Source organism: Miniopterus schreibersii, assembly GCF_964146895.1.
Source record: "Miniopterus schreibersii genome assembly, chromosome: 7".
Taxonomy (NCBI): domain Eukaryota; kingdom Metazoa; phylum Chordata; class Mammalia; order Chiroptera; family Miniopteridae; genus Miniopterus; species Miniopterus schreibersii.
Genome location: NC_138108.1, coordinates 4,627,991 through 4,651,572, shown reverse-complemented (window position 1 = coordinate 4,651,572; position 23,582 = coordinate 4,627,991). Strand labels below are relative to the sequence as shown.

The 23,582-nt window shown below is 37.7% G+C and overlaps 1 protein-coding gene across 1 annotated transcript in view; it reads left to right on the top strand.

Annotated features, from left to right (window-relative positions):
• Positions 1 to 21,371, top strand: part of PSMD1 (proteasome 26S subunit, non-ATPase 1) — a 74,174-nt gene extending 52,803 nt beyond the window's left edge. The window contains exons 18-25 of the mRNA XM_081143270.1: positions 1,394 to 1,510; positions 7,890 to 7,992; positions 11,139 to 11,308; positions 13,929 to 14,021; positions 15,433 to 15,519; positions 16,026 to 16,172; positions 19,471 to 19,626; positions 21,157 to 21,371. Coding sequence (XP_080999396.1) covers positions 1,394 to 1,510; positions 7,890 to 7,992; positions 11,139 to 11,308; positions 13,929 to 14,021; positions 15,433 to 15,519; positions 16,026 to 16,172; positions 19,471 to 19,617 — 864 coding nt within the window. The 3' untranslated portion in view covers positions 19,618 to 19,626; positions 21,157 to 21,371. The remainder of the gene's footprint in view (positions 1 to 1,393; positions 1,511 to 7,889; positions 7,993 to 11,138; positions 11,309 to 13,928; positions 14,022 to 15,432; positions 15,520 to 16,025; positions 16,173 to 19,470; positions 19,627 to 21,156) is intronic.
• The last annotated feature ends 2,211 nt before the right edge of the window (positions 21,372 to 23,582 follow it).

Here is a 23,582-nt window from a genome sequence, read left to right as displayed (position 1 = left end):
CATACAATTACAGTAGCAGGCTATGCCATCTAGGTTTGTGTAAGTGCACTCTGTGATTGCACAGTGACGAAATCACCTAACTGTGGATTTCCCAGTGCATCTCCACATGTAAAGATATCTAAAGTCATTTCCCCCAAAAAAGAATTCAATTTAGTCTTCCTTTCTTTGGCCTTGAACAAAGGATATTTGAGAAATTACATACTTAATTAAGAAATAAATTTGATAATCTCGTAAACCCTTTTCCTCTTTCCCCCCAGGTTTATACCTAAGGACCTAATAAGAGATGTTATAAAGTGGCACTTAACAAAGGGTATTAGTGTTCTGCAGGGTGTCAGTAGAAGTTATATGGGGCGAAAGAGTTCTTGGTCACATACCGTGGACAAATCCTGGGAAAAACAAAAGTTCCAGCGGTTTCTTTAACGAGGCTTCGTGGAGCTTTTGTACATGCCTAGAGCCTTTAATATGCTATGTACATTTGAATCTATAAGAGGAGGTAATATATAGTATGCAGAAACTCCCAAATTATTTAATCAAGAAATCCTTTTTTCATACTACTGATCACATTCTGAAGGGTATGATATTGGGGAAATCCTGGTAACAGTTTGGAAAATCTCCATTATACATGGTCTTGTCAAGTGTAACCATGAAATCAATTCTAGTCCTATATGATTTAAATTTTTTTTTTAACCATTCTGCTAGCAAGCACAATCTTTCTTTTTGTTTTGGGAGTTTATCTTTGTGTTTCAATTTAGTTTTGTGGGGATTTTTTAGCTGATTGTCTCTGTGTGTTTTTTAATTTATCTTTATTGTTGAAAGTATTACAAATGTCCCCTTTTTTGCCCCCATTGACCCTCTCCACCCTGCTCCTGCCCCATCTTGTAAAATTATCTAAGACATTACCATACCCTGGTATTTGAAGGAAGTTAGATGCTTAATACAGGTTTTGAAGTCAGACTGACCTGAATTTGCTACTTAACATTTCTAACTCTCAGTTTCTCTGTTTATAAGGATTATTTTGTGTTGCTATTGTTGTTTTGTTTTTGTTTTATTTTTAGGATTAAGAGGATTATCTGGGATAACATATAAAGTACCTACTACTCTGTGCCTGGGAAATAATAGGTGCTTATCAACCATTAATCTCATTTTCTCTTTCTTTTTGACCTCTTACCTCCAGACAGGAGCAGTCGTGTTCTGCAAGCTTCCTTTTCACATACCATCAGTTATATTGAAACCTAAATAAAGAATACTCAGTTCTGAACTATTGCATCCAGTTTGTCTTAAATTAACTTGTTATTACAATGTCAGATGAAAATATTGGCTTAGAATGATAGTAACTAATTTGTAAACCCAGCTATACCAACTTTATTTAAGGATTTTTTTTTAATACTTTCAGGAAGCAATTAATTTGCTAGAACCAATGACAAATGACCCTGTGAACTATGTGAGGCAAGGAGCTCTCATAGCTTCAGCTCTCATCATGATCCAGCAGACTGAGATCACTTGTCCAAAGGTGAGAAAACAAAACAAACCTCTAGAATAGAGCTGGTTCAGGCTTTTCTTTAGTAATTTAACTTTTTTTGAGGAAATTTTTACATCAGATATGGTGAACACTGAACTCATAGGAAGTAAAAATGTTGGAGGATGGGAAAACTTTAAATATATAATGCATTTCTTACAGATTTATGGTCACTTTGTTAATTCAACTATATAGCCATACTTGAAAAATAGAATTCACAGGTTCACAAAATCATAAAAATCAACTTTAATTTTTGTCTCCTACTGTCCTTTTAAAATCTATTCAGTGGGGTACCTTGTTTCTCTAATACAGAATGTAAACTTGGGCAATACATACAGTCTCAGTTTAGAAATGACATTACCCTCTTGGGTGATCTGTTGGGCAGAGTTTCAGATGGCTCCAGGACAGCTTTCTTTCCCTCTTGACCCACACCTGTCCAAAGAAACGCTCCTGCATATTTTGCCCTTCTTGTAAGTGGGAGTATAAAGGCTCTTACTTTATGTACCACAAGTCACTCTACAATGACCCCTGGTCATATTAAGCTTTCCAAGTGGTCCCTCTGAAGCCTATTTTGTTGAGAAACAGAAAATGCATAGATCTTATTTACATGTACCAAAAATTACCATGTTTGATATATATTAAATAGATGTGATGGCTAGTGCAATAATTTTAGATCTTTTCATTCTTAACTTAAAATTTGGGCCATTAACAGCCTCATATTAATTCTGCTCCTATATGAGAAGCAGTCAAAAAATTGACAACAGAGAAAAAAACACTGGTATATTGTCTTCTGCCCCATCGAGCAGATGTACAGCATCCTTCTTTTCAGCAAAGTAGACTGATGTTGGGGGGGGGGGGGGCGGATAGAGGAGAAAAATTTCCGGAACTCATCGATTATTCATTCTCATTTTATGGAACTTTATTTAATAGATTTCACTTTCTAAACAGTTGCTATCATTTTGGTTTCCTTTATTTATTGCTTTTCTCTTTGTCAAAATAATTTTTAAGACATCCAAAAATTGGAATATTGCAAAGATAGCATCAGTCTTCTCATCCTGTTTTAATTATTGTCTTCTAGAACATAAATGTTTTTTCAAACAGACCACATTTCTTTCTGGTTTTTGTTTTAAATATAGCAGTTAAAATGTGAGTAGCTTTTGCATCTTTTATTTTTGCTTTTGATCTTCTGCCGATCTTTATCAGTTGGAGGTTATCCAATTGAGTAATAGCATTAGAAGAGGAAAGTTTAGCCTGGCCAGGCGTGGCTCAGCGGTTGAGCATCGACCTACGACCCAGGAGATCAGGGTTCGATTCCTGGTCAGGGCACATGCCAGGGTTGCGGGCTCGATCCCCAGTCGGGGGCATGCAGGAGGCAGCCAATAAATGACTCTCATCATTGATGTTTCTATCTCTTTCTCTCCCTCTCCCTTCCTCTCTCTGAAATTATTAAAGATATATTTTTTAAAAGGAGGAAAGTAGGCCATGGAATGCACCTCCCCTAATGGTAATATACAGATATTTATTCACTCTGACCTCACATGTCAGTTTCACATTATTTGTATTGTGAACAAGATAATGTTTACCATCTTTCCATCTCTGGTGTAGGATTTCATTGATTTTACAGTCATAAGCTCTGCGCCAATAATAGCAGAGTCCTTTGGAATAGGGAGGGGTGGGGTAAGGTAGGTAGACTGTAGTTTGAGAAAGCATTCAACTAGTTGTTCTAATAAGTAAAACTTTTTCATATTTAGAAAAAGTAAAAAAAATTAGTACTTTTTAATCATTCTAGAAAATATTGTTGAACCAAGTTTTAGCTGATGTGAATACATGGGGCACACTTCCATCTTCAGGTTGTGTCAGAATCTTGGGTATTGATTAAGAATGTTGAAGTACAGTAACAGCTAGTAGTTCTTGCCATTGACTTAAACTCGGTGGGGGAAATCAAGTTTTGTACCCCCAGTGACTACAAAAGCAAAACTGTGTATGATAGTATGAAAATCAAATGCTCTTTGCCCTGGCCGGTGTCTCGCAGCGCGTAGAGTGCCGAGGATTCCATTCCCAGTCAAGGGCGTGTACCTGGGGAGCAGAATTGATCCCTGGCCCCAGCCAGGGCATGTACAGGAAGCAACAAATCAATGTGTTTCTCTCTTTTCTCTCTGCCCCTTTTGCCCTCCCTCCTTTCCACTCTCTGAAAAGCAATGGAAAAAATATCCTCGGGTGAGGATTAGCAAAAAATAATAATAATTACATGTTCTTTCAGGAAACACTATCCCTTAGAGTGACATTGTACTCAACTCATAAATTCTTAAAGTTCTATTTCATTGTTTTCTGCTATTAAGCATGTGATAAAGAGCTTTGTGGACTATAGTTTCTGTCATTTCTCTTTCATCTGATAATTGCTAATAAGACAACATTGATAATTCTTTTGGAGTAGTATGTAACATTTTGCTGAAAAGAAAAAGCTGTTAACAAGCTTGAAGAGAATTTCTAAAGGCTACCAGTTCATGCAATAAAGTGGAAACACCTTGAAATCAAAAATCAAGTGTTAATTTCATCAAAACTATAGCCCTTCCTCGAAAGAATCCAAAAGGGACATTTCTCAGATATTTTTGTGAGATTTACAATGGAAATTTCCAAAGGAAATGTTTTTATGTAACCATGATACAGGTCACATCCTTTTACAGAATGCCATCTTAACACTTAGTTCTACACATTGTGGTCTTAGCTGATGTAACTCCAGTACATCTTCGCTTTTCCTCTGCCAGTTTTTTGCTTGCTCACTCTCACAAACTTAGACCCAGCAACACACATACACCCCTGGGTGATTACAAACTCAATTTAGAAAGCCCTTAGACCAGAGGCTCAGAACCATTTGACTAGAAAAATGTCCTTTGAACATTAACAGAAATAGGTCCTTGGAGCTGTTTTCTCTCAAGAACCCAACTCTTTATGGTGGATCTATTTTTTGGGTTTTTTTGTTACATGAAATCTACCTTTAGTAGTTATTTGAGCATGTACCTAGTGTCATCTATAGAATCATATAAAAATACACTGTATAAGAATGGATCTAGTGTTCCTCCTACCTAATATCATCTGTCCTATGGTCTGCTACAGGGAAGCTTCTCCCACCACTGAGAAGATATCCTTTATTGAAGTAGGATTATATTTAGTCAAGCTTGATAAGCTTTTGTAGTTCTAAAAGAAATCCCAGTTTGGGTAGATTAGGCTTTTGTGAACTATCATGGTAACCTATAAATATTTCTGTAGAGAAGTGTGTGAATTTTATAAGATGAAATTATAAGCATGAAATTTTAATATTAAATGGTGATACGTTATAGCATAACACATTTGTAAATAGTATTCTATATTACCATACTGTTGCCTTAAGGTAGGGACTTGGACTCTAACAGTGTCAGTAGTAATATAAAGAAAGGGCTACAAGCAACTACCATGAACAAAATATTACTAATAAAATTGAGAAGGGAGCGAAAACATTATTTGGGATATTGATAATGGGGAAATCATGAAAGCATTGACAGAAATATCTTGAAAGAAGAACAAAGAATTTTTACTTTAGGTATGTGGAGTTTGAGATGATAGCAATTGTGCTGGACATAAATTGAGGGCATAGCAAAGAATCAGACTGAGGAAAGAGATTTGAGAACTAGCCACACAAAAATTTAAAAGTGCGTAGCTCTTTATCTACAATTCCAAAATCAAAAAAACTCTGAAAAATAAGAGGTTTGTTCATTTCTGAAGACTCATTTGGCTATAAAACCTCACCCAATCAATATGAACTCATTTATAACCTTTATTCTGTTTAGTGTTAATATTTAAGCATTTTGCTGCTTCAGAAACATTGATTGTTTGATTATGGGACATTGCCTCCACACTCCACTGTAAGATATTGCATAATATATAGTGTATGTACCATGTTAGCTTTCTAAATCCTGAATTCCAAAATTCATCTGGTCTCAAGGATTTCATGAAAGGAATTAGAGACCTTTAGTTCAAATCATAAGAGCAGGTGTAATAGAAAGAGAAAAGAAAATACTCCAAAACTGATCCCTCATGTGCATCTGCAGTTCTATATTCAGGAAAAGAGAGAAAACTAGAAAAGAGAGACATAGCCAGGTGACCAGTACCAGCAGAATGACGCCAAGAAACTTGATTCCCTTCTCTCTCTTCTTTGTTTTTTCTCTGACCTCCAAGAGTGTTTTCCCCCCAGCAGAATAAGGTAAAGTTAAAAACGGGATGAATATTAAAAATGCATTAATTTGGAGAAGGTAGATTTTAGATAATCATGCAGAGCAGAATGCATGGATCACAGAGCTACCTAAAACTTGGTTATCCCTTCTGTGAGATTATTATAATATAAAGTGGGAAATTAATGTGATTTTTCTCCTGCAGATTCTTTGTCTTATGTGGGGGGCATACTATTCAAAACAATGAAATTGAGTCAGAAAATCCTGATCCTAGACATGATTGTAGTTAGTTGTTTGTGATCACAAGTAAGCCAATCATTTCACCTATCTTACTTCAGTTTTCACATTTGTAAAATAGAGGGAGTACACCAGATGATCTTGAAGTTGACTTCCAAATTTAAGATACTATCCTAACCTACAAAAATAATAATTACTTATGAAGAATCATAATAGTGAGAATTAAGCTACTGCTACATAAGTAATAAAATGTGAAGAAAAAAATTTAAATGATTAAAAACTAGTTTTTTAAGTATACTTAATATTAATTAGATAAGCTTATATATTTGCATTACATTGATTTTTTTTTTAATCTGTCAGTTTCACTACGTTTTCCTGTTGTTTGGGGTATAATTTTATATTTAAATTCTTCCTTATGCACATACTGTGCTTTGTCCAGTGTTCCTTTTTAGAAGTTTTTGAAATATTTTATAAACTTTTACAACATAAAATTTCCATCCTATATAAGGTAATGTAAGTGTTCATCTAGTGTTCATCTAAAAAAAGTTCAGAATCAAAGGAATTTGACCTGCTGAACCAAAATAAAAGCATCAAAGCTTAAGGCTTTTTTAAACCAGAAGAGAATTTTGTGATGATCTAATCATGCTTGGTTTTATAGTTAGAAAAAGTAAGGCCTAGAGAAGTGATAGTAACTTACCCAGACAGCTTATTAGAGCAGAGGTATTTATAAGCCAGCATTGTCTGAGTCTATATTATTCTGCATTGTGTCACAATGAAGCCTGCCAGACCAACATGAATGAAGAAGAGAGAGATTCTGAAAGAATGTTTAATATGTATAAAGCCATCACATTAGGAAGCTCAAATTCAGTATATTCTGTGTTGGGTGGATTTGGGGGAGCTCTGTGATTATGTTCTTGAACAAAAAGTTCTTCCTAGGTTCCTCCCATTTGAAAAGCACTGTGGGGCCCGGCCGGGCGTGGCTCAGTGGTTGAGCATCGACCTGGGATCCAGGTGATCAGGGTTCGATTCCTGGTCAAGGCATATGCCCGGGTTGCAGGCTCGATCATTGACTCTCTCATCGTTGATGTTTCTCTCTTTCTCTCCCCCTCCCCTTTCCTCTCTCTGAGATCAATAAAGATATATTAAAAAAAAAAATGAAAAGCACTGTGAGAAACAGAAGTGTAAGAAACATAAAATAGTTCTCTTATTGTTGTCCAAACAGTTTTAAAGGAATCACAAATACATTAAGGACATATATTTCATGAATATTATTTGCTAATTGTAAAAGTCATATATATTAATCTTAGAAAATGCAGAAAGGAGTAAAGAAGCGGACAGAACTTACCAGTAACCTGTCCTCAGCAAGTCGGCGCATGTTTGGTTCCGCATGTTCCTTTTCATAAGAGTAATTATTGTTACATAGCCTCAGAAATTAATGTGTGCACAATGAATCTTTACTGTATACATGAATACACTTAACCCAAAATATACCCCATGCAACCTCACTGGAGGGTAGTTTACTTTAGAGTAGCCTGGAAGGACCGTGCCTGCTAAGAAATCTGTAGGGTGGATGGTAAGCAGAGCAGCTACAATTCACAGAGCAATGAAAGCCTCACTGTTCCCTTGAACCATTTAAGCCTGTGAACCAACAGTGATGCCGTATGAACTTGTACTCAGCATTCCTTTGAGCCTGACTCATTCACTGTGGAACAAGGTTTGAAAACAACTGGTGCTCCCACACCAGAAAGTCATAACACCGTGGTCAGCCATGGAACTGTGTTGTCTTCAAATATGGTCCATATTCCTCTCTTTGAATGTTGTAAAATTCAGGACTCAAATTTTATTACCAATTGAGCAACCTGTTTTTCCAGCTTTAAAGTGACACAGCAAATGAATAGAATAGTCTGTAATTCTTTCTCTTGTTCCTTCAGGTGAGTCAGTTCAGACAACTGTATTCCAAAGTCATCAATGATAAACATGATGATGTCATGGCCAAGTTTGGCGCTATTCTGGCCCAGGGAATATTGGATGCAGGTAAATGTTTTTAAGTCTTTCAGATTTATTTATCTATTTACACTAAACCTAATAAAATAATTGTATGATTCATGCAGGCAGACCTGTACTGTGTTTCTCCAACAGTGTTATACTTGGTGGTTTCTGATCAGATTATGACTTGGATGATTAGGAGTGTCTGGGGGAAAATCCACAAAATTAATATATCAAAGAAACTTTTTTCTATGAGGACATCTGTACTCCAAAGGAAAAGTATTTTCAGTATCTCCCTCCAGCCCTTGCAAATCCAGTCTCTCAATTTCTTGTTCAGATGTTATGGGAAGCTCACAGTGAATGATGTTAAAGAAATTTTAAGAGAAAATCTATGGGTACTAAAAGCATACTTCCTAAATACACATCAGATGTAACTGTTTATAAGGGTGTATTCCATAGCTCCATTTGTTTTGGGGTGGTTGTCATTAAAGCCACCATTCCAGTATAAATTGAAAGTTTGGAAGCAGGTTCCTTACTGGAGTTTGTTTCCTGACCAGTGGCAGTAGTGAAGGTGGACAACCTTGTCTTGTTCTTGATCGTAAGGAAAAGGCTTTTAGGTTTTCCCCAGTCAGTATGATGCTAGCTGTGGGTTTATCATATATGGGCTTTTATTATGTTGAGGTATGTTCCCTTTATTCCCACTTTGCTGAGTTTTTATCATAAATGGATGCTGTATTTTGTCAAATGCTTTTCTGCATCTTTTGATATGATCATATGACTTTTACCCTTCATTTTGTTTATGTGGTGTATCACATTAATTGGCTTACAGATATTAAACCAACCTTGCATCCCAGGAATAAATACTACTTGATCATGGTATATTATCTTTTTAATGTAAAAAAAATAAATAAAAATAACTTATGGTGTAAACTCATAGAAAAATTTAGTAGAGTGTCTGCAGTCTGTCTCTCGGAAGTTAGTGGTGATAGAGAAGATCTGGAGAGGACAGCTTCAAAGGAAGCTGTTAGAACTCACTCAATGATTTGTTCTCTTCAGGGAGAAAATCCGAAGATTAAGGTTTACGATTCAAGTTTATAAAACTTTGGAAACACTGTCAATAGGATCAACTTTCCCTTGTTTTACAGTAAATCTCAGACTATTAGAACAAGAATCTAGTTTAGTTTCTAAGTCTGAAGAAAAGAAAATCTAGCTTCAAAACTTAGATCAAACACCACGTTCTCTACAAAGCCTTTCCTCTCCCCTCTATCCCACCCAGCCTTCACCCTGGGTTAGGTACCATGCTCAGCATCATGTTCCCAATAGTGCCCAGGTTTATTATACCTTTCATAATACTTTTATGCCTTCTTTTTAAATCTGTTTTTATTGATTTGAGAGAAACATCAGTGTGAGAAACATCAAGCAGTTGCCTCCCAAATGTTTTATGCCTCATTTTTAAATATCCTAGTTATCTGTCTTTTCCTCTTGACTGGAGGCTCCTTGGGATCTTTTTCAGTATTTTGTTCAAAATTTTCAGTATATGTAAGCATTTGGTGGATGTAGGGGATCTAAGAAAATCTAGATTATTGGTTAGAGAGAAGAACCCTGACTCTTATAAAAACTAAATGTTTTTCCCAGCTGGGCGTGGCTCAGCGGTTGAGCGTTGACCTGGGATCCAGGCGATTGGGGTTCAATTCCCGGTCAGGGCACATGCCCGGGTTGCAGGCTCGATCAATGACTCTCTCATCATTGATGTTTCTATCTCTCTCTCTCCCTCTCCTTTCCTCTCTCTGAAATCAATAAAGACATTTTTTTTTTTTAAAAAATTAAAAAAAAACAAAAACTAAATGATTTTTGGTTTAGCAAAATTAACACTCACTTCTTAACTCCAAGCAAAATATGAAGGCCTCTGTGAGATATTGAGATTCAAAGAAGTAAAATTGGAATTCACATTAGGATGGTGACTAGGCATAGATAAGTCCTATTTTTATAGGCTGTATTATATAAACTAAAAGATTTGTGTCTCAGAGTTCTAGGGTTCAGCACTAACACTGTTACCACATAGACCAGAGCCTGCAACACATCAGCCCATGGGCCAAATCTGACTTAAACACATTTTATTTTGTCTGCCTAGCAGAGTTTGCAAATTTTTGGATGAAATCCAGATTCAATTCCATTTTAAAAAACAAAATTACTTACTGACCCTAGATCTACACCCCTAGTAACATATCCTCTTTAAATAGAACCTGAACTTTCCCATTTGCTTCAACCCCCACTACTTCCAGCCCAAGTTTTCTCATTTGTTGACCTAACTGGTTCCTAAAGGCATTCAAGTTTACAACTGCTAATAGCTTCCTAGAATCTCAGTCTTACAAAGGTCCAATTAAGATCCAGCTGTCTAACTGACTCTTGAATCTTAGCTCTTGTTCACTAACTTTTAAATTTTCTCTACTCCCTCAGGGGTAGTCCTCTAGACAGTAGGTAGCTAAACAGGTCAGGTTCTAAGCTGCATATCTTCTCAATAGCCCAAACTTCTGATTAACTAGAATTAGCTCTGATTTCATTTTTTCACATATTGTGCTTTCTCAAAAAAAATTTCAGTTGAATCAAGAATTGAAGATTATAAAGAACTGGAGATTAAAATTTTTCTTTGGTTAGTGGTAGTATAAGTGCTCAAGTTTAAACCCTCATTTTGCCAACGGGGAAAAAGACATTCAAAGGGAAAGTGATTTGTCCAGTGTCACAAGGCTAGTTAATATTGGAGCTGCCTGCATTCAGATGGGACTAAAGCAGGAAATGTAAAACCAAGCAAACAGTATCTACCTCTCACCTCTTTGCTATTGTCTGCAAATATGTGTATTAAAATTTTACTTTTTATTAGTACATTAAAAGCCAATGTATAATACAGATTAATATTTAATTTAGCATATAGTTTTGACGTCCTACAAGCTTAAGTTTTCAAAAAATGCCTACCTCTCTAGAAAGAAGGTCTAGATTTACCTAGCCTAGTTAAAGTACAGTACTTTCTGTTTTGGATACCCTAGATAGCTCCCTGGCTAACTAATTACATCAACTCCATATTAGATTTTACGGCCTGTACTCTTAAAATAATCACCAAATGCTTCCCTAGTGCAGCACTTTAAAATCTGTATTATTACCCTTCCGGATTCAAGCTCATGGTCTCTCTCTCTCTACAGGTGGTCATAATGTCACAATCTCCTTGCAGTCCAGGACTGGGCATACCCACATGCCTTCTGTGGTTGGTGTCCTTGTCTTCACCCAGTTCTGGTTCTGGTTCCCTCTTTCACACTTCCTGTCCTTGGCTTATACCCCTACCTGTGTCATTGGCCTTAACAAGGACTTAAAGGTATGTTTGTGAGACCTCAGTTTTATAGTTTATCTTCTTCACTGTATTCTGTTCACCATCCACTCACAAGTATTTTCATGAAATTTTAAAGATGAGTTATCATCCCATCAATAAAATACTTCCCCTTCAGCCCTAGCAGGTTTGGCTCAGTGGTTAGTGTGTCGGCCCATGGACTAAAGTCCCAAGTTTGATTCCTGCCAAGGGCACGTACCTCAGTTGTAGGCTCCATCCCTGGCCCTGGTCAGGGCGCATGTGGGAGGCAACCAATCGATGTCTCTCTCTCACATCGATGTTTCTCTCTCTCTTTCTGTCCCTCTCTCCCTTCCACTTTATCTGAAAAGCAATGGAAAAAATATCCTTGGATGAGGGTTAATAATAATAATAAAATATTTCCCCTTCAAATTGAGTCATCACCTGTTGAGTGTGTGGAAGTTTTGAAAATGAAGTCTTCTTACTAACTTTGTAACCTTAGATAAATCTATTGAGAGGGAATAGTGGGGGGGGGCAAAATTTAAAAATATGAAAAGGCTTTATAGATTACTCTGATGAACTTTAATACTAAAAATCTGGGAGCTATTGAAGGATTTTATGCAGATAAATAATACGATGAGGTTTGCTTCTAGAAACATCATTCTGGTATCAGTGGAAATGTGTTACAATGTTATTGCAATAATCTGGGCAAGGAGAAAAGGACCTAAAGTAAATCGTAATAAAAAGAGTGAAGGTTTGCACAATGAGGTATCACTTCACATCTGTAAGAATGGCTGCCATCAACAAGTCAACAAACAACATGTGCTGGCGAGGGTGTGGAGAAAGGGGAACCCTATTGCACTGCTGGTGGGAATGCAGACTGGTGTAGCTACTGTGGGAAACAGTATGGAGGTTCCTCAAAAAAATTAAAAATGGAACTGCCTTTTGACCCAGTGATTCCACTCCTAGGAATGTATCCTAAGAATCCTGAAACATTAATCAGAAAGAATATATGCACCCCGATGTTCATAGCAGCACAGTTTACAATAGCTAAGATCTGGAAACAGCCCAAGTGCCCATCAGTAGATGAGTGGATAAAAAAGCTGTGGGACCTTTACACCATGGAATACTATGCAGCTGTAAAGAAGAATCTTGTACCCTTTGGGACAGTATGGATGGACCTGGAGAAAATTATGCTAAGTGAAATAAGCCAGGCAGTGAAAGACAAATATCACATGATCTCGCTTATACGTGGAATCTAAAGAACTTAATAAGCTGATGAACAGAATAGATTCAATGACATGGAAGCATAGATGAGACTGATGAATGTCAGGGATGGAGGGGGGCGAGGGGGTGGAGGAGGAGAGAGTAACCAAAGAATTTATGTGCATATATGCACAACCCAAGGACACGGACAATGGTGGGGAGAGGGATGGGGGAGGGGGAGGGGTGGAACATGTCATTGGGGAGAAAAAGGGACATCTGTAATATTTTAAACAAAAATAAAATTTAAAAATATTTTTTAAAAAAGTGAAGATTTGAAACAAGGACATGTTTCAGAGTAATTTGATGCTAGAGTATTTGATGGAGGAAGGGATTATTACTAAAGGGAAAAACAAAATAGAAATATCCCTTTGGTAGTGGCAGAAAACAAGACCAACAGTGAGGACCCCGGGAATCTGACAGAAACTAGTCACTTAAGTCAAGGACCTATCCCTGTCATCATACCATCCTTTTTTAAAAAATAGGGCTTGTATTTAAGTCTTTCTCAGTCCTATGGCTCTTCCATCACCTTTTTACTCTCCCATCCTCTCAGAGACCTTTTTGACCTGTAAATAACTCTTACCTGTGGCCTGCACTATGGTTTAAATACTCCATTAAGTTTTCAGAGTGGAAAAATTTTAGGCAGAACAATGGCTGATAAAGATTGAGTATTTCATTGAATTGATTTTCTCTGTATAGCTGTTCAGAAAATTATCCTTTAATTTTCAGTATTAGTTACTCACATGTGTAAATATTGAGCAGTTCTAGCTCTCAAAACAAGAACCTTTTGGTTTCCCAATCCCTAACCTTCAACATTGTGGTTAAGCGTCTTGTAGAATCTTACAGACTTTTTCCTCTGGCCCACAATTTTATGATCTCTGTTTCCATTCTTTACAATGAAAGTGGGATGGAAAGACAAGATTTCTTGTCCTAGTATATATGATGCTTATGATCATTCTTTATCAATGCAAACTTAGTAAACAGAAAAATTCAGACTAGAGAACTTTAAACCTGTTCAATAAGTGATGTGAAGCTGACTTTTCCATTAGGCTCATGTTAGAGTCTTGTAAGGTGTGATTATTAGTGTGGAAACTATACAAACTGGTATAGGTTTTTAGTGTGGTACAGGGAAGGGATATGAGTTAGATATGCAGGCTGGATAATCCAATAACACTCTAGAAAAAAGGTAATAGTTTATCTGATTCTCATACATAAGTGGGATTTGACCCACTGCGCAGGGTGCATGGTCAGTAGAGAAAAGATAAAGCGATGCCTGGATTGAAACTTCTGGCATCCCTTTGCATTTGTATGCTTGTTAAGAGCATATAATACTTAGTCTTGATATTGATTATTTTAATGGAGGAGGGAAATTCTTTTATTTCTTCAGATGCCGAAAGTTCAGTATAAATCAAACTGTAAACCATCCACGTTTGCATATCCTGCCCCTCTGGAGGCACCAAAGGAGAAGGAAAAGGAAAAGGTAGGCTCCTCACTCCTTCCAACAGTGTCTGCGCTCACACAGGAGCTACGAGTGTTTTACGTGGGTCTGCTTTCAGTACTTTATATTCTAAATTAGGTATTTCTTAAGTGGTACTTCTTATGGTAAAATATAACACCATATGAGACTGTAAAGTAAAAGCCCCTTATCTCTCCTGGTCATTCAAGTCCCGTATAGCAGAAATCACAATTTGTGAATTCTTCAAATGTTTTCTCTGTATATATCAGTACTTTTTATACCACAAAATAGAATCATTCTCTAATACTGTTCTGCTTCTTACTGGTTTCAGTTAAATAATTTATGTTTAAAACTTCAGTGGATATGGATTTTATGTTTTCCAAAGCTGCAAAGCCATCCCTTTATATGTATATCATTATCTGTCTTGCTAGTTCCTTATCTGGTAGGCACTTAAGGTTATTTCAAATTTATCTCTGTTACAAATGAAACTGGAACAAGATTCTTTATACATGTATATTTATGCACATGTACAGTATATCTATAGGTTAGGACCTTAGATGTGGAATTGCTTGATCAGAAGTAATGCACATTATTTACTTTTATAGGTATTAACTAAATTTCCTTTCAGAATGGATATAACCAATTTGTACTCCTACCAACAGTGTATGAGGACACTCATTTGATATGTGTTAAATCAAACTGGTAAATGAGAGAGCTGAAGTTTTCTCAGTAAAATTACTGTGTATGATACCTTGTGTTTAGGAAAGTGATTCTTTCTCTCAAGATAACGTTTCATATTAGCCAGTTGTTGATTATTTGCTGTAAATTTTTGTGTATATAGGGAAAATTAAATAATTGACCTAATTTGAGGGTGATGGGTAATGAATATCCTTTAATGACAATATCTTGTTTCATCAGCTAATCATTCAGACCCTAATGTTTCAGACCCTCCCGTTTAGGGTCTGAAACAAAGTCAGTTTAAATCATTACTGCTCAGCCTTTCACAGTCCTGGCTTCAGCTTTGATTTCAGTGAGACCCATCAAGGAGGATAATTCCAGACTAATTACTCACCCACTGCATATTTCCAGTGTAGGCACTAGGCCAGTGAGAATACTTCACAGCCAAGTGTGGGGGAAATTTGTGTTTTCCAGTGCTTCCCCTGTAAAGTAATAGTGGGTACAGAACTCAGCTCTTTCTCTCAGAAGCTCATGGTAGCAAATCCACATCCAGGGTTAAGTGCAAATTTTTTTAAAAGAGTTATATTGGACACAGATCTCCAAGGACTAAAGCTTTACCTGATGACCATAGTAGTAATTATGCAAGTAAATGCCCTGCTTGAGGAAACAGAATAGTACTGTAGGCCTGAGTTCTCTCCGGACTTGATGTTTACATGTGGACCAGGGGTCACAGTGATCTCCTCTGCTTGCTCCCCAGGTTTCCACGGCCGTGCTGTCGATCACGGCCAAGGCCAAGAAGAAGGAGAAGGAGAAGGAGAAGAAGGAGGAGGAGAAGATGGAAGTGGTGGGTGCGGCGTGGGGGTCGGGGGTGGTTCCTCGTCCCGCACGTTCAGGTTCCTCCTCGGTGGCCCATTACTGTGCCTTGCTCTCGGCTTCCTTTAAACAGTGGGGCTGTTCAGACAGAGAGACTCGTGCGAGTGTAATTGGAAGGACTGTAGAAAGTACATTCGTTTCATGGGGAGAGCAGACTGTTTCATGGTACATGTCAGGAATGGGTTCTTGGAGGGAATGACAACTAAAGGGGGCCATTTATTATGTAGGCCCTTGTTTCTGATCTCTGGTGGTTGAAAAACCTCTCACCCTCTTAAACCAAGTTAAATACCATTCTTACCCCCAAACAGAGTCACCCCCTCCCTCCTCTGAGTCTGATATTACTTTAGTTGTACCTGTATTGTATCTAATCCTAATTACCTTTTGTACCTAATAGTTGTTCAGTAAACTTACCAAACATTATTCAGTGATATGGAACAGAAGTGAACCTTTATTGGGCTATTTTTTTATATTTTCTAGGATGAGGCAGAGAAAAAGGAAGAAAAAGAGAAGAAAAAAGAGCCTGAGCCAAACTTCCAGTTACTGGATAACCCAGCCCGAGTTATGCCTGCCCAGCTGAAGGTTCTGACTATGCCAGAGACCTGTAGATACCAGCCTTTCAAACCAGTAAGTTACTGATGGCCCTTCGCTATATAAACACGGATATTAATCCATAGGACAATATAATATTGATAGGAAATGATAAATCTCCAAAGCATTGGAAAAAGCTCTTTAGCCTAATAAATCTCTTAGCAAAAGAGAGAACATTTTCTTCCATTCCACATAGGTGTGGGGGAACTTTTCTTTCTATAACCCTGTTAAATACCCTTCATCTACCAAAGGCTTACCCCATAGAAGTTCCTAATGCAGGATAGTGATTAGGAACATAGATTCTGGAGCCAGACATCCTGAGTGTGAATCCTGATTCTACCACTTACAGTCTTTGTGACCTCAGGTCACATACTAAACTCTCTCTGCCTCAACTTCCTCTACTGTAAAGTAAAAATTATCATCCCCAGCTCATAGGAATGTTGCAGAGATTAAACAATGTAATAGGTTAATACACAACTACTTGGAGCATTGAATTTTACAATTAGAAAAGGATTGTCATGCCATTTAATTTATTCTAAGGCAGAATGTTTCATGTAAGCCCCACCCTGTAATTGGTTATTGTTATAATTATTTTTATTATATATGGCAAATAAATAAACCTTTTTAATCAAAAAAAGAGGGGGGAGAGAATCATTACTAAAATCAGGGAACAAAGGGGACATTACTACCAAACAGAAATAAAAAGGATTATTATAAGCAATTACTATGAATTACTGTATGCCAACAAATTGAATAATCAAATTCCTAGAAGAACACACACTATTATAACTGACTCAAGAAGAAATAGAAAATCTGAATAGACCTATAACAAGTAGAGATTGAATTAATCATCAGAAAACTACAAAGAAAAGCTCAGGGCCAGATGATTTCACTGGTTAATTCTTTAAAACATTTAAAGAAAAATTAACACCAGTCCTTTACAAACTTTCCTAAAAAATGGAAGAGGAGGGGACACTGCCCATCTCATTCTGTGAGGCCAGTATTACCCTGATGGTAAAACCAGACAAAAAACTCACAAGAAAAGAAAACTGCACATCAATAATCAATGTTCCTGGGTTGGGAGATTTTTTTTTTTTTTAATATATATTTATTCATTTCAGAGAGAGGAAAGGAGAGGGGGAGAGAGAAAGATAGAAACATCAATGATGAGAGAGTCATTGATCAGCTGCCTCCTGCACACCCCGGACGGGATCGAGCCCGCAACCCGGGCATGTGCCCTGACCGGGAATCGAACCCCGATCGCCTGGATCCTAGGTCGATGCTCAACAGCTGAGGCAGGCCCTGCCGAGCTGGGAGATTTAATATTATTAAAATGGCAATACTCCCCATTTGATCTAATAGTCAACACAGTCCTTCTCAAAATCCCAGCCGACCATAGAAATTGACAGGATGATCCTCAGATTCATATGGAAACACAGGGGACCCAGAATAGCCCAGACAGTTTTGAAAAAAAAGCAAACACAAAGTTGGAAGACTTATACTTCCCAGTTTCAAAACTTACTACAAAGCTATAGTAATCAAGACTGTGTGGTATTGATATAAGATATGCATATAGATCAGTGGAATTAAGTTGAGAGTCCAGAAATAAATCCATACATTGATATAGTCAGTTGATTTTTTTACAAGAATGCTAAGACCATCAGTGGGGAAAGAATAGTCTTCAAGAACTGATGCTGGGGCATCTGGATGCTCCCTGCAAAAGAATTAAATTGGCCCCTATCTCATATAAAAATTAACTGAAAATAGATTAAAGACTTAAATATAAGAGCTAACATTTAACGCATTAGTAAGCCTAAGCCATGTAGCTATAAATAGTTCTTTCCATATGTTGATTATACTGCAAGATTTGACTTGGATTGTTTCATTTCACTAAGCATGAAATAAGTACAGTTATAACCTGGAGCCATTTTCCAAACTGTAGGCTATCCTTTTGTGAACATGGATATTTTCTTCTGTTTAATAGAACATGCATTTCTATTTGGTCCTTTAGAAGATTTGAGTAAACTTTTAGGCGATGGAGGATTAGGACAGTGACCACATACTCTGATTGTTCTTGGGTGAATATTGGTAGTAAAGGCAGGGTCTATTCATAAAATGGCTCCTCTTAAGAAAAGCAAGCTTTTTAAGGGCAAAAGTTATAGATTAATGTGTATGCATGTTGAGAAAAGGGAGATAGTTTAGAAATTCATGAAGGCACTACAGTTCTATAGCGTGGCAGGGCAGAGTCCTGATGAGTAAAAAATCAGATTAGGGTCAACTGCAGAGATGCTTATACGTATGCGAATCATTTAGTTAATGTTCTTGTGCTTCTTTTCCTTCCCAGTAATGTGCTTTGGTAGAAATATGTTTTTCCAGATGTGCCCTGCCTCTGGTGACTGATTTAATTACAGAGAGAGCAGCTGTCCATTTCCTTTCACACAGGCAAGCAAATAGAATGAGATTAGCACACCAGAGTCTGGTGTTTGAATTTACCTGCTTCCAATGTGTTTGGGAGAGGGCTTAATAGAATTGCTATTTCTTCATTGTCTTACATCACAAGGATTTGTAGATCAAAGTGAAAAACACTCAGATATCAGTTGTATTTAAGTTCTCTCTGTCTTTCTGAAATTGCTGGGCTTTTGATTTGTAGAAAACCAAAATGATGGTTTTCTCACATATAATAAAGTATCTACTATGAGACTAGTGTGCGTCTCAGAGTTTAATGTGCATACAAATCACCTGGAGATCTTGGTAAAATGCAGATTCTGGAGGTCTAGGGTAAGGCCAAGTTTAAGCATTTCCAACAAGCTCCCAGGTAATAATGATGCTACTGGTCCCTGACCACAAGTAGCAAGGTGTGGTAGTAGAATATAGTATTAAAATACCATATTTGGACAGTAAACATTACCCCTGCAGTCAAACTGAGGCTAGTACTGGGGAACGCTATTCTTAAACTGAGACGAATTATCCAAATAGAGCAGTACCACTTGTGCTACCTTCCAGAGCCACTGGGTTGTTTGCAAATACTCCTTATAGATTACGATTATCTTTATCGTTTGTATTCAGGCCTTAGACTAACCTGAAAGAATAGTTCAGGAAGATCTTAGCCTTCTCTTACATTGAACAGTCTGGCTAAGTCAGCAGATTAGCGTCACAGAGGCACAAGTGCTAGGTTTCCTGACTTGCCTAGTAAAGTGTAGTTCTGTCCCAGTTCTTTGCTTCCAGATTATTCAGGCAGTCTTAAGATAGCACTTTTCGAATGTCCACTCTGGACTCTGGAGCAGTCTGGAATGAGTGGCACTCATGCCTCTGTGTTCCCTGCCTGTGTTGACAGCTCTCCATCGGAGGCATCATCATTCTGAAGGACACCAGTGCAGACGCTGAAGAGCTGGTGGAACCAGTGGCAGCCCACGGCCCGAAGATCGAGGAGGAAGAGCAGGAGCCGGAACCCCCAGAGCCCTTTGAGTATATCGATGATTAAGGGCCCGAGGTGCGTGTGGAACAGAATTGTGCCTCCAGGGAAAGCTCTTTGTCACTTCTTCACAAAAGTTTTATGCGGGGACATTGTCTCACTTTTTTCTTTTGTGCTTAATCCCTGTTCACCTGAAGGGGTTAAACACCACCCGCCCCACACCCTTCTGACTTCTTGCAGTCCTAACCACCAATTCCCTTTGCTTTCTTTGACTCTACCCTATAGTGTACAGTCGATGCTGTTTGAAGTAGCTGGTCTGTAAACTTTTTTTTATAGGTTTGTAAGGAGGTAGAGAGCTTGCTTCAGAATGTAAATCTGCTCCGTACTTCTTTCTTCGAAAAAGCCTTGCTTCCCCCCTCACCCCAAAAGAAGTCAGCTAAACTGACAGTTTGCTCAACGATGCAGCTGATTTATGTTGAGGTGTAAGCTCCTTGTTGTAGATCCGTTACAGTTTGTGGGCCAGCACTGGTCTATAGATTACACTTTGAGTAGCACAGGTCTGGACTTCTCACTGATTCTTCTCTCCCTTTCCTTTGGCAATACCTTTGGCACTAAAAGCCTTAACATTCATATATTCTGTGAAACTATTGAACATCTAGTGTGTGTAAGACAAAGTGCATATAGGTACTTTGGGTCAGTTAGACCATAACACACAGCTTTGTCCAGTTGAAAAAGATTCTTATTCTGCCAGCATTCTAACAATGTTGGGGGGGGGGGGGCCTTCAGATGCAAAATATTGGAATAATCTAATTTCATAAAATTGTCATTCATATGTCCCCCATTTTTTTAATGACCATTAAAATTACCATCTTCACATATTTGGAGATGTATGAGCAAGGTTCCCTAATTCCACCCTAGTTCAAATATATTGTCAAACGAATAGGAATTTATTCAACTCTTTAAAGAAAATAAGAACAGTATCATTTATTACAAGAGAAAAATACATTTACTGTCAGGTTGCAGATCTAGCACGAGTGTTATACACTAACTAGCAGTTAATGAAAGCTTTACAGAAATGTGAGGTGTATGTTAAAGCAGAAACCCTGCCATTAGTAGGAAAATATATTCAAGTCTCTGAAAGACAGTTTGGACCTTTGAGAGAGGGTAATTTATACTCACTTCCTTGCTATCTAAACTTGCTCTTGAAAATGCTCTTTTAGAGAACTTATCTTTTCAGGAAACCATGATGGTTTCTTCAGCTTTTGCAGCCAGTATTCCTACCATGAGCGCTCAGTCTCTGCAGAATGACTCGAGTTAGCTCCTTCCTTTCTTTCACACACCTGACTGAAACCCCTGATTAAGTCTTTCAAGGCAGTTACTACAAATGGCTTAGAATTTGTTAGTTGGAAATTAGATTCTTGTTAGTTTTCAAAAGGATAAAATATTCAATCCAATAGAAGTTTGAAAATGAGTCTATCTTAGCACAAACCGTTATATTAGGACTGCATAGGCAGAGTTAAGGGCTAGTTTCAGACTTCAACAGCTAGTAGTTTAAAAGACAACAAAATGTTTTTAAAATAAAGAATGACCCTGGCTTCCCTTCCCCAGGATCTCATTGCTCATCTGAAGAAGGTTGTCCAGGCTCGTGCTGGAAATGCCTGTGAGGAAGTTCATGTTGAGACCTGCTATTCACTGCATGTATCATTGCCTCTGCGCCGACCTGAAGAACCCTGTCTCCAAGTCTTTGGTTGAAGAGAAGATATATGACTATTTAGTGTGCTCTTTCACAGAACTTGGTTTTCAAATAAATATATTAAAATCTCCAGATGGACAAGGACTTTTTATTTACTTGTTTTTCAGCTGGATTTTGAATAAATGGGTCTAATACCCTGCACCACCAGCACCTCCATGAAATGCTTAAACTGAAAGAGCCTAAATCCTTGATTGTTAGGATGAATATGCATGACTTTCATTTTATTTATTTATTTTTTTAAGAATAGTTTATTGATTTTTAGGAAGAGAGAGAAACATCGATGTGAGAGCACAACATCCATTGGCTGCCTCCTGTCCTGCACGCCCCCCACTGGAGATCCAGCCCACAACCGGGGCATGTACCCTGCCCGAGAATGGAACCGGCAATCATTTGGTGCATGGGACAATGCCCAACCAACTGAGACACACCGACCAGGGCACATGACTTTCATATTGATGACAAAGTTAAAACTATTTTATAGATTATTTGAAAAATAATGGAAAAAAATAAGAAAGAAAAAAAATCAACCCTGGTTCACCTTTCCAAGAATTTTTTTTTCTTTTCTAAGGTTTTGAGGGTGTGGGGTGCCATCACTTACTGAAGAAGTCCTTTTAATGATCCAAGAGAATTGTAGTCTGTTTAGGCAATTCAGGCACATTTTTTTAAATAACCTCTGCTTGTTTCCTGCTTTTGACCTTGTTAAGGACAATAGATATAAATTATTTAGTTTCATATAGCTACAGAATCTGATAATGTACCTTTTTTCATGTTTTTTTAAATTGAGGTATAATTTAAATGTAATTAAAATGCAGAAATTTGAAGTGTGTACAATTTGATGAAGTTTGAGAAGTACACATTTGATTTCTGTATTACCAGGCCTTTGTTGGATGCTGGGCTTTTGAAATAAGCAGACATGATTGTTATTCTGACAACTAACCCATTTTGTGTTCTTGACATATGAAATGGATCTCTGACTTATTGGGATGTGGCGATAAGAGCTAGATTTGGGGGGCAGGGATTGGTTGTGGGGTTTTTGTGTCTTGGCCTTCAGTCATATAAAAGTAGGTAGTTTCTAACATTTATGCATGAGTGGTTCTTTGCTCCAACCTTGATTCTTTCACTTCTTAATTTGGGATTATAGCCTGTTGAGTCTGATGGGGTAAAAAACTATTCTTAGAGGGAACAAACTCTTGGGTAGGTAGGTCAGCCCTGATACATTTGCCTACCACAGCTTTGTTGTTAGGTCCAGGTCTAAAGGTTACTGATCCCAAAGGATGGCTCACTCATTGGTTAATTTCATTGTATCCCCTCCTTTGTAAATTCCTTATTTCCTCAATATCAGATGATTCTATAAAAGAGATTATCTCATTTCCTAGACACTAATTAGCTATGTCCTTCCTGTTCAAGCTCCTAATATTGCTTGCATTTCAGACAGAGTTATCTCTAACATTTCCCTTAATATGTGAAATGTTTAAAAAAAACAGAAATCTCTCACTGATGTCACTGTCCAAAATTGAGTAGTCTGGGAGAGGTGGTACATTCACTGGCCTCGGGCCAAAGTTATTGAATTTCTTCCAAAATAATAGACTGAACTTCAGAGAGCCAGGCAACACTAGTTCCTGATACACAGTACAATTTAGAATTTATATTTTGGTCTTAAATCTTGAGGTTCTAGCTTTAAAAAAAAAACAAGCTATAAAATAAAGTAAAATGGCCACTTGGATCAGATTATGATGAGACTTTCTGATGGTTTTTTCCCCCTAGATTTCCTAGGAATGCATAGCAATGAGAGCTAACCAAGAATCAAAGAAATCCAAAGTGAAATAAATCATGTATGAAGACAGGACAGGAGCTAGTATTGACACATTCTGTAGAAGAAACAGGAGAATGGCTGCAGTTACTCCCAGGTGATGTCTCTATGGCACAGTCAGAACTGAAGCCTCGTGGGATGCACGGATGGGAGGAAATTGTTTGATTTCTTGGGCTGGACTTAATCCTGGAATTGTCTTCCCAGCACCCAGTGTTTCCCCCTATTGTTCCTGTCACCATGTGTCAGGTGTGGCTTATCTTCCCCCACGTTAGTCTTGCTCACCGTCATAATCCTGGCACATAACGTACGATTGCATATTCACTGACTACCTGTATGGTCCAGAACAGTGAAAGCCACAGGGAGCACTAAGAACAGTTGGAACAGCTCCCAGGTGCACAAGAGGTGATGCATCCATCTGTCTTCGAGCCTCCTCCCCGAGGGTCTAAATGTCCTTCCTATTCCTCTTCTGCA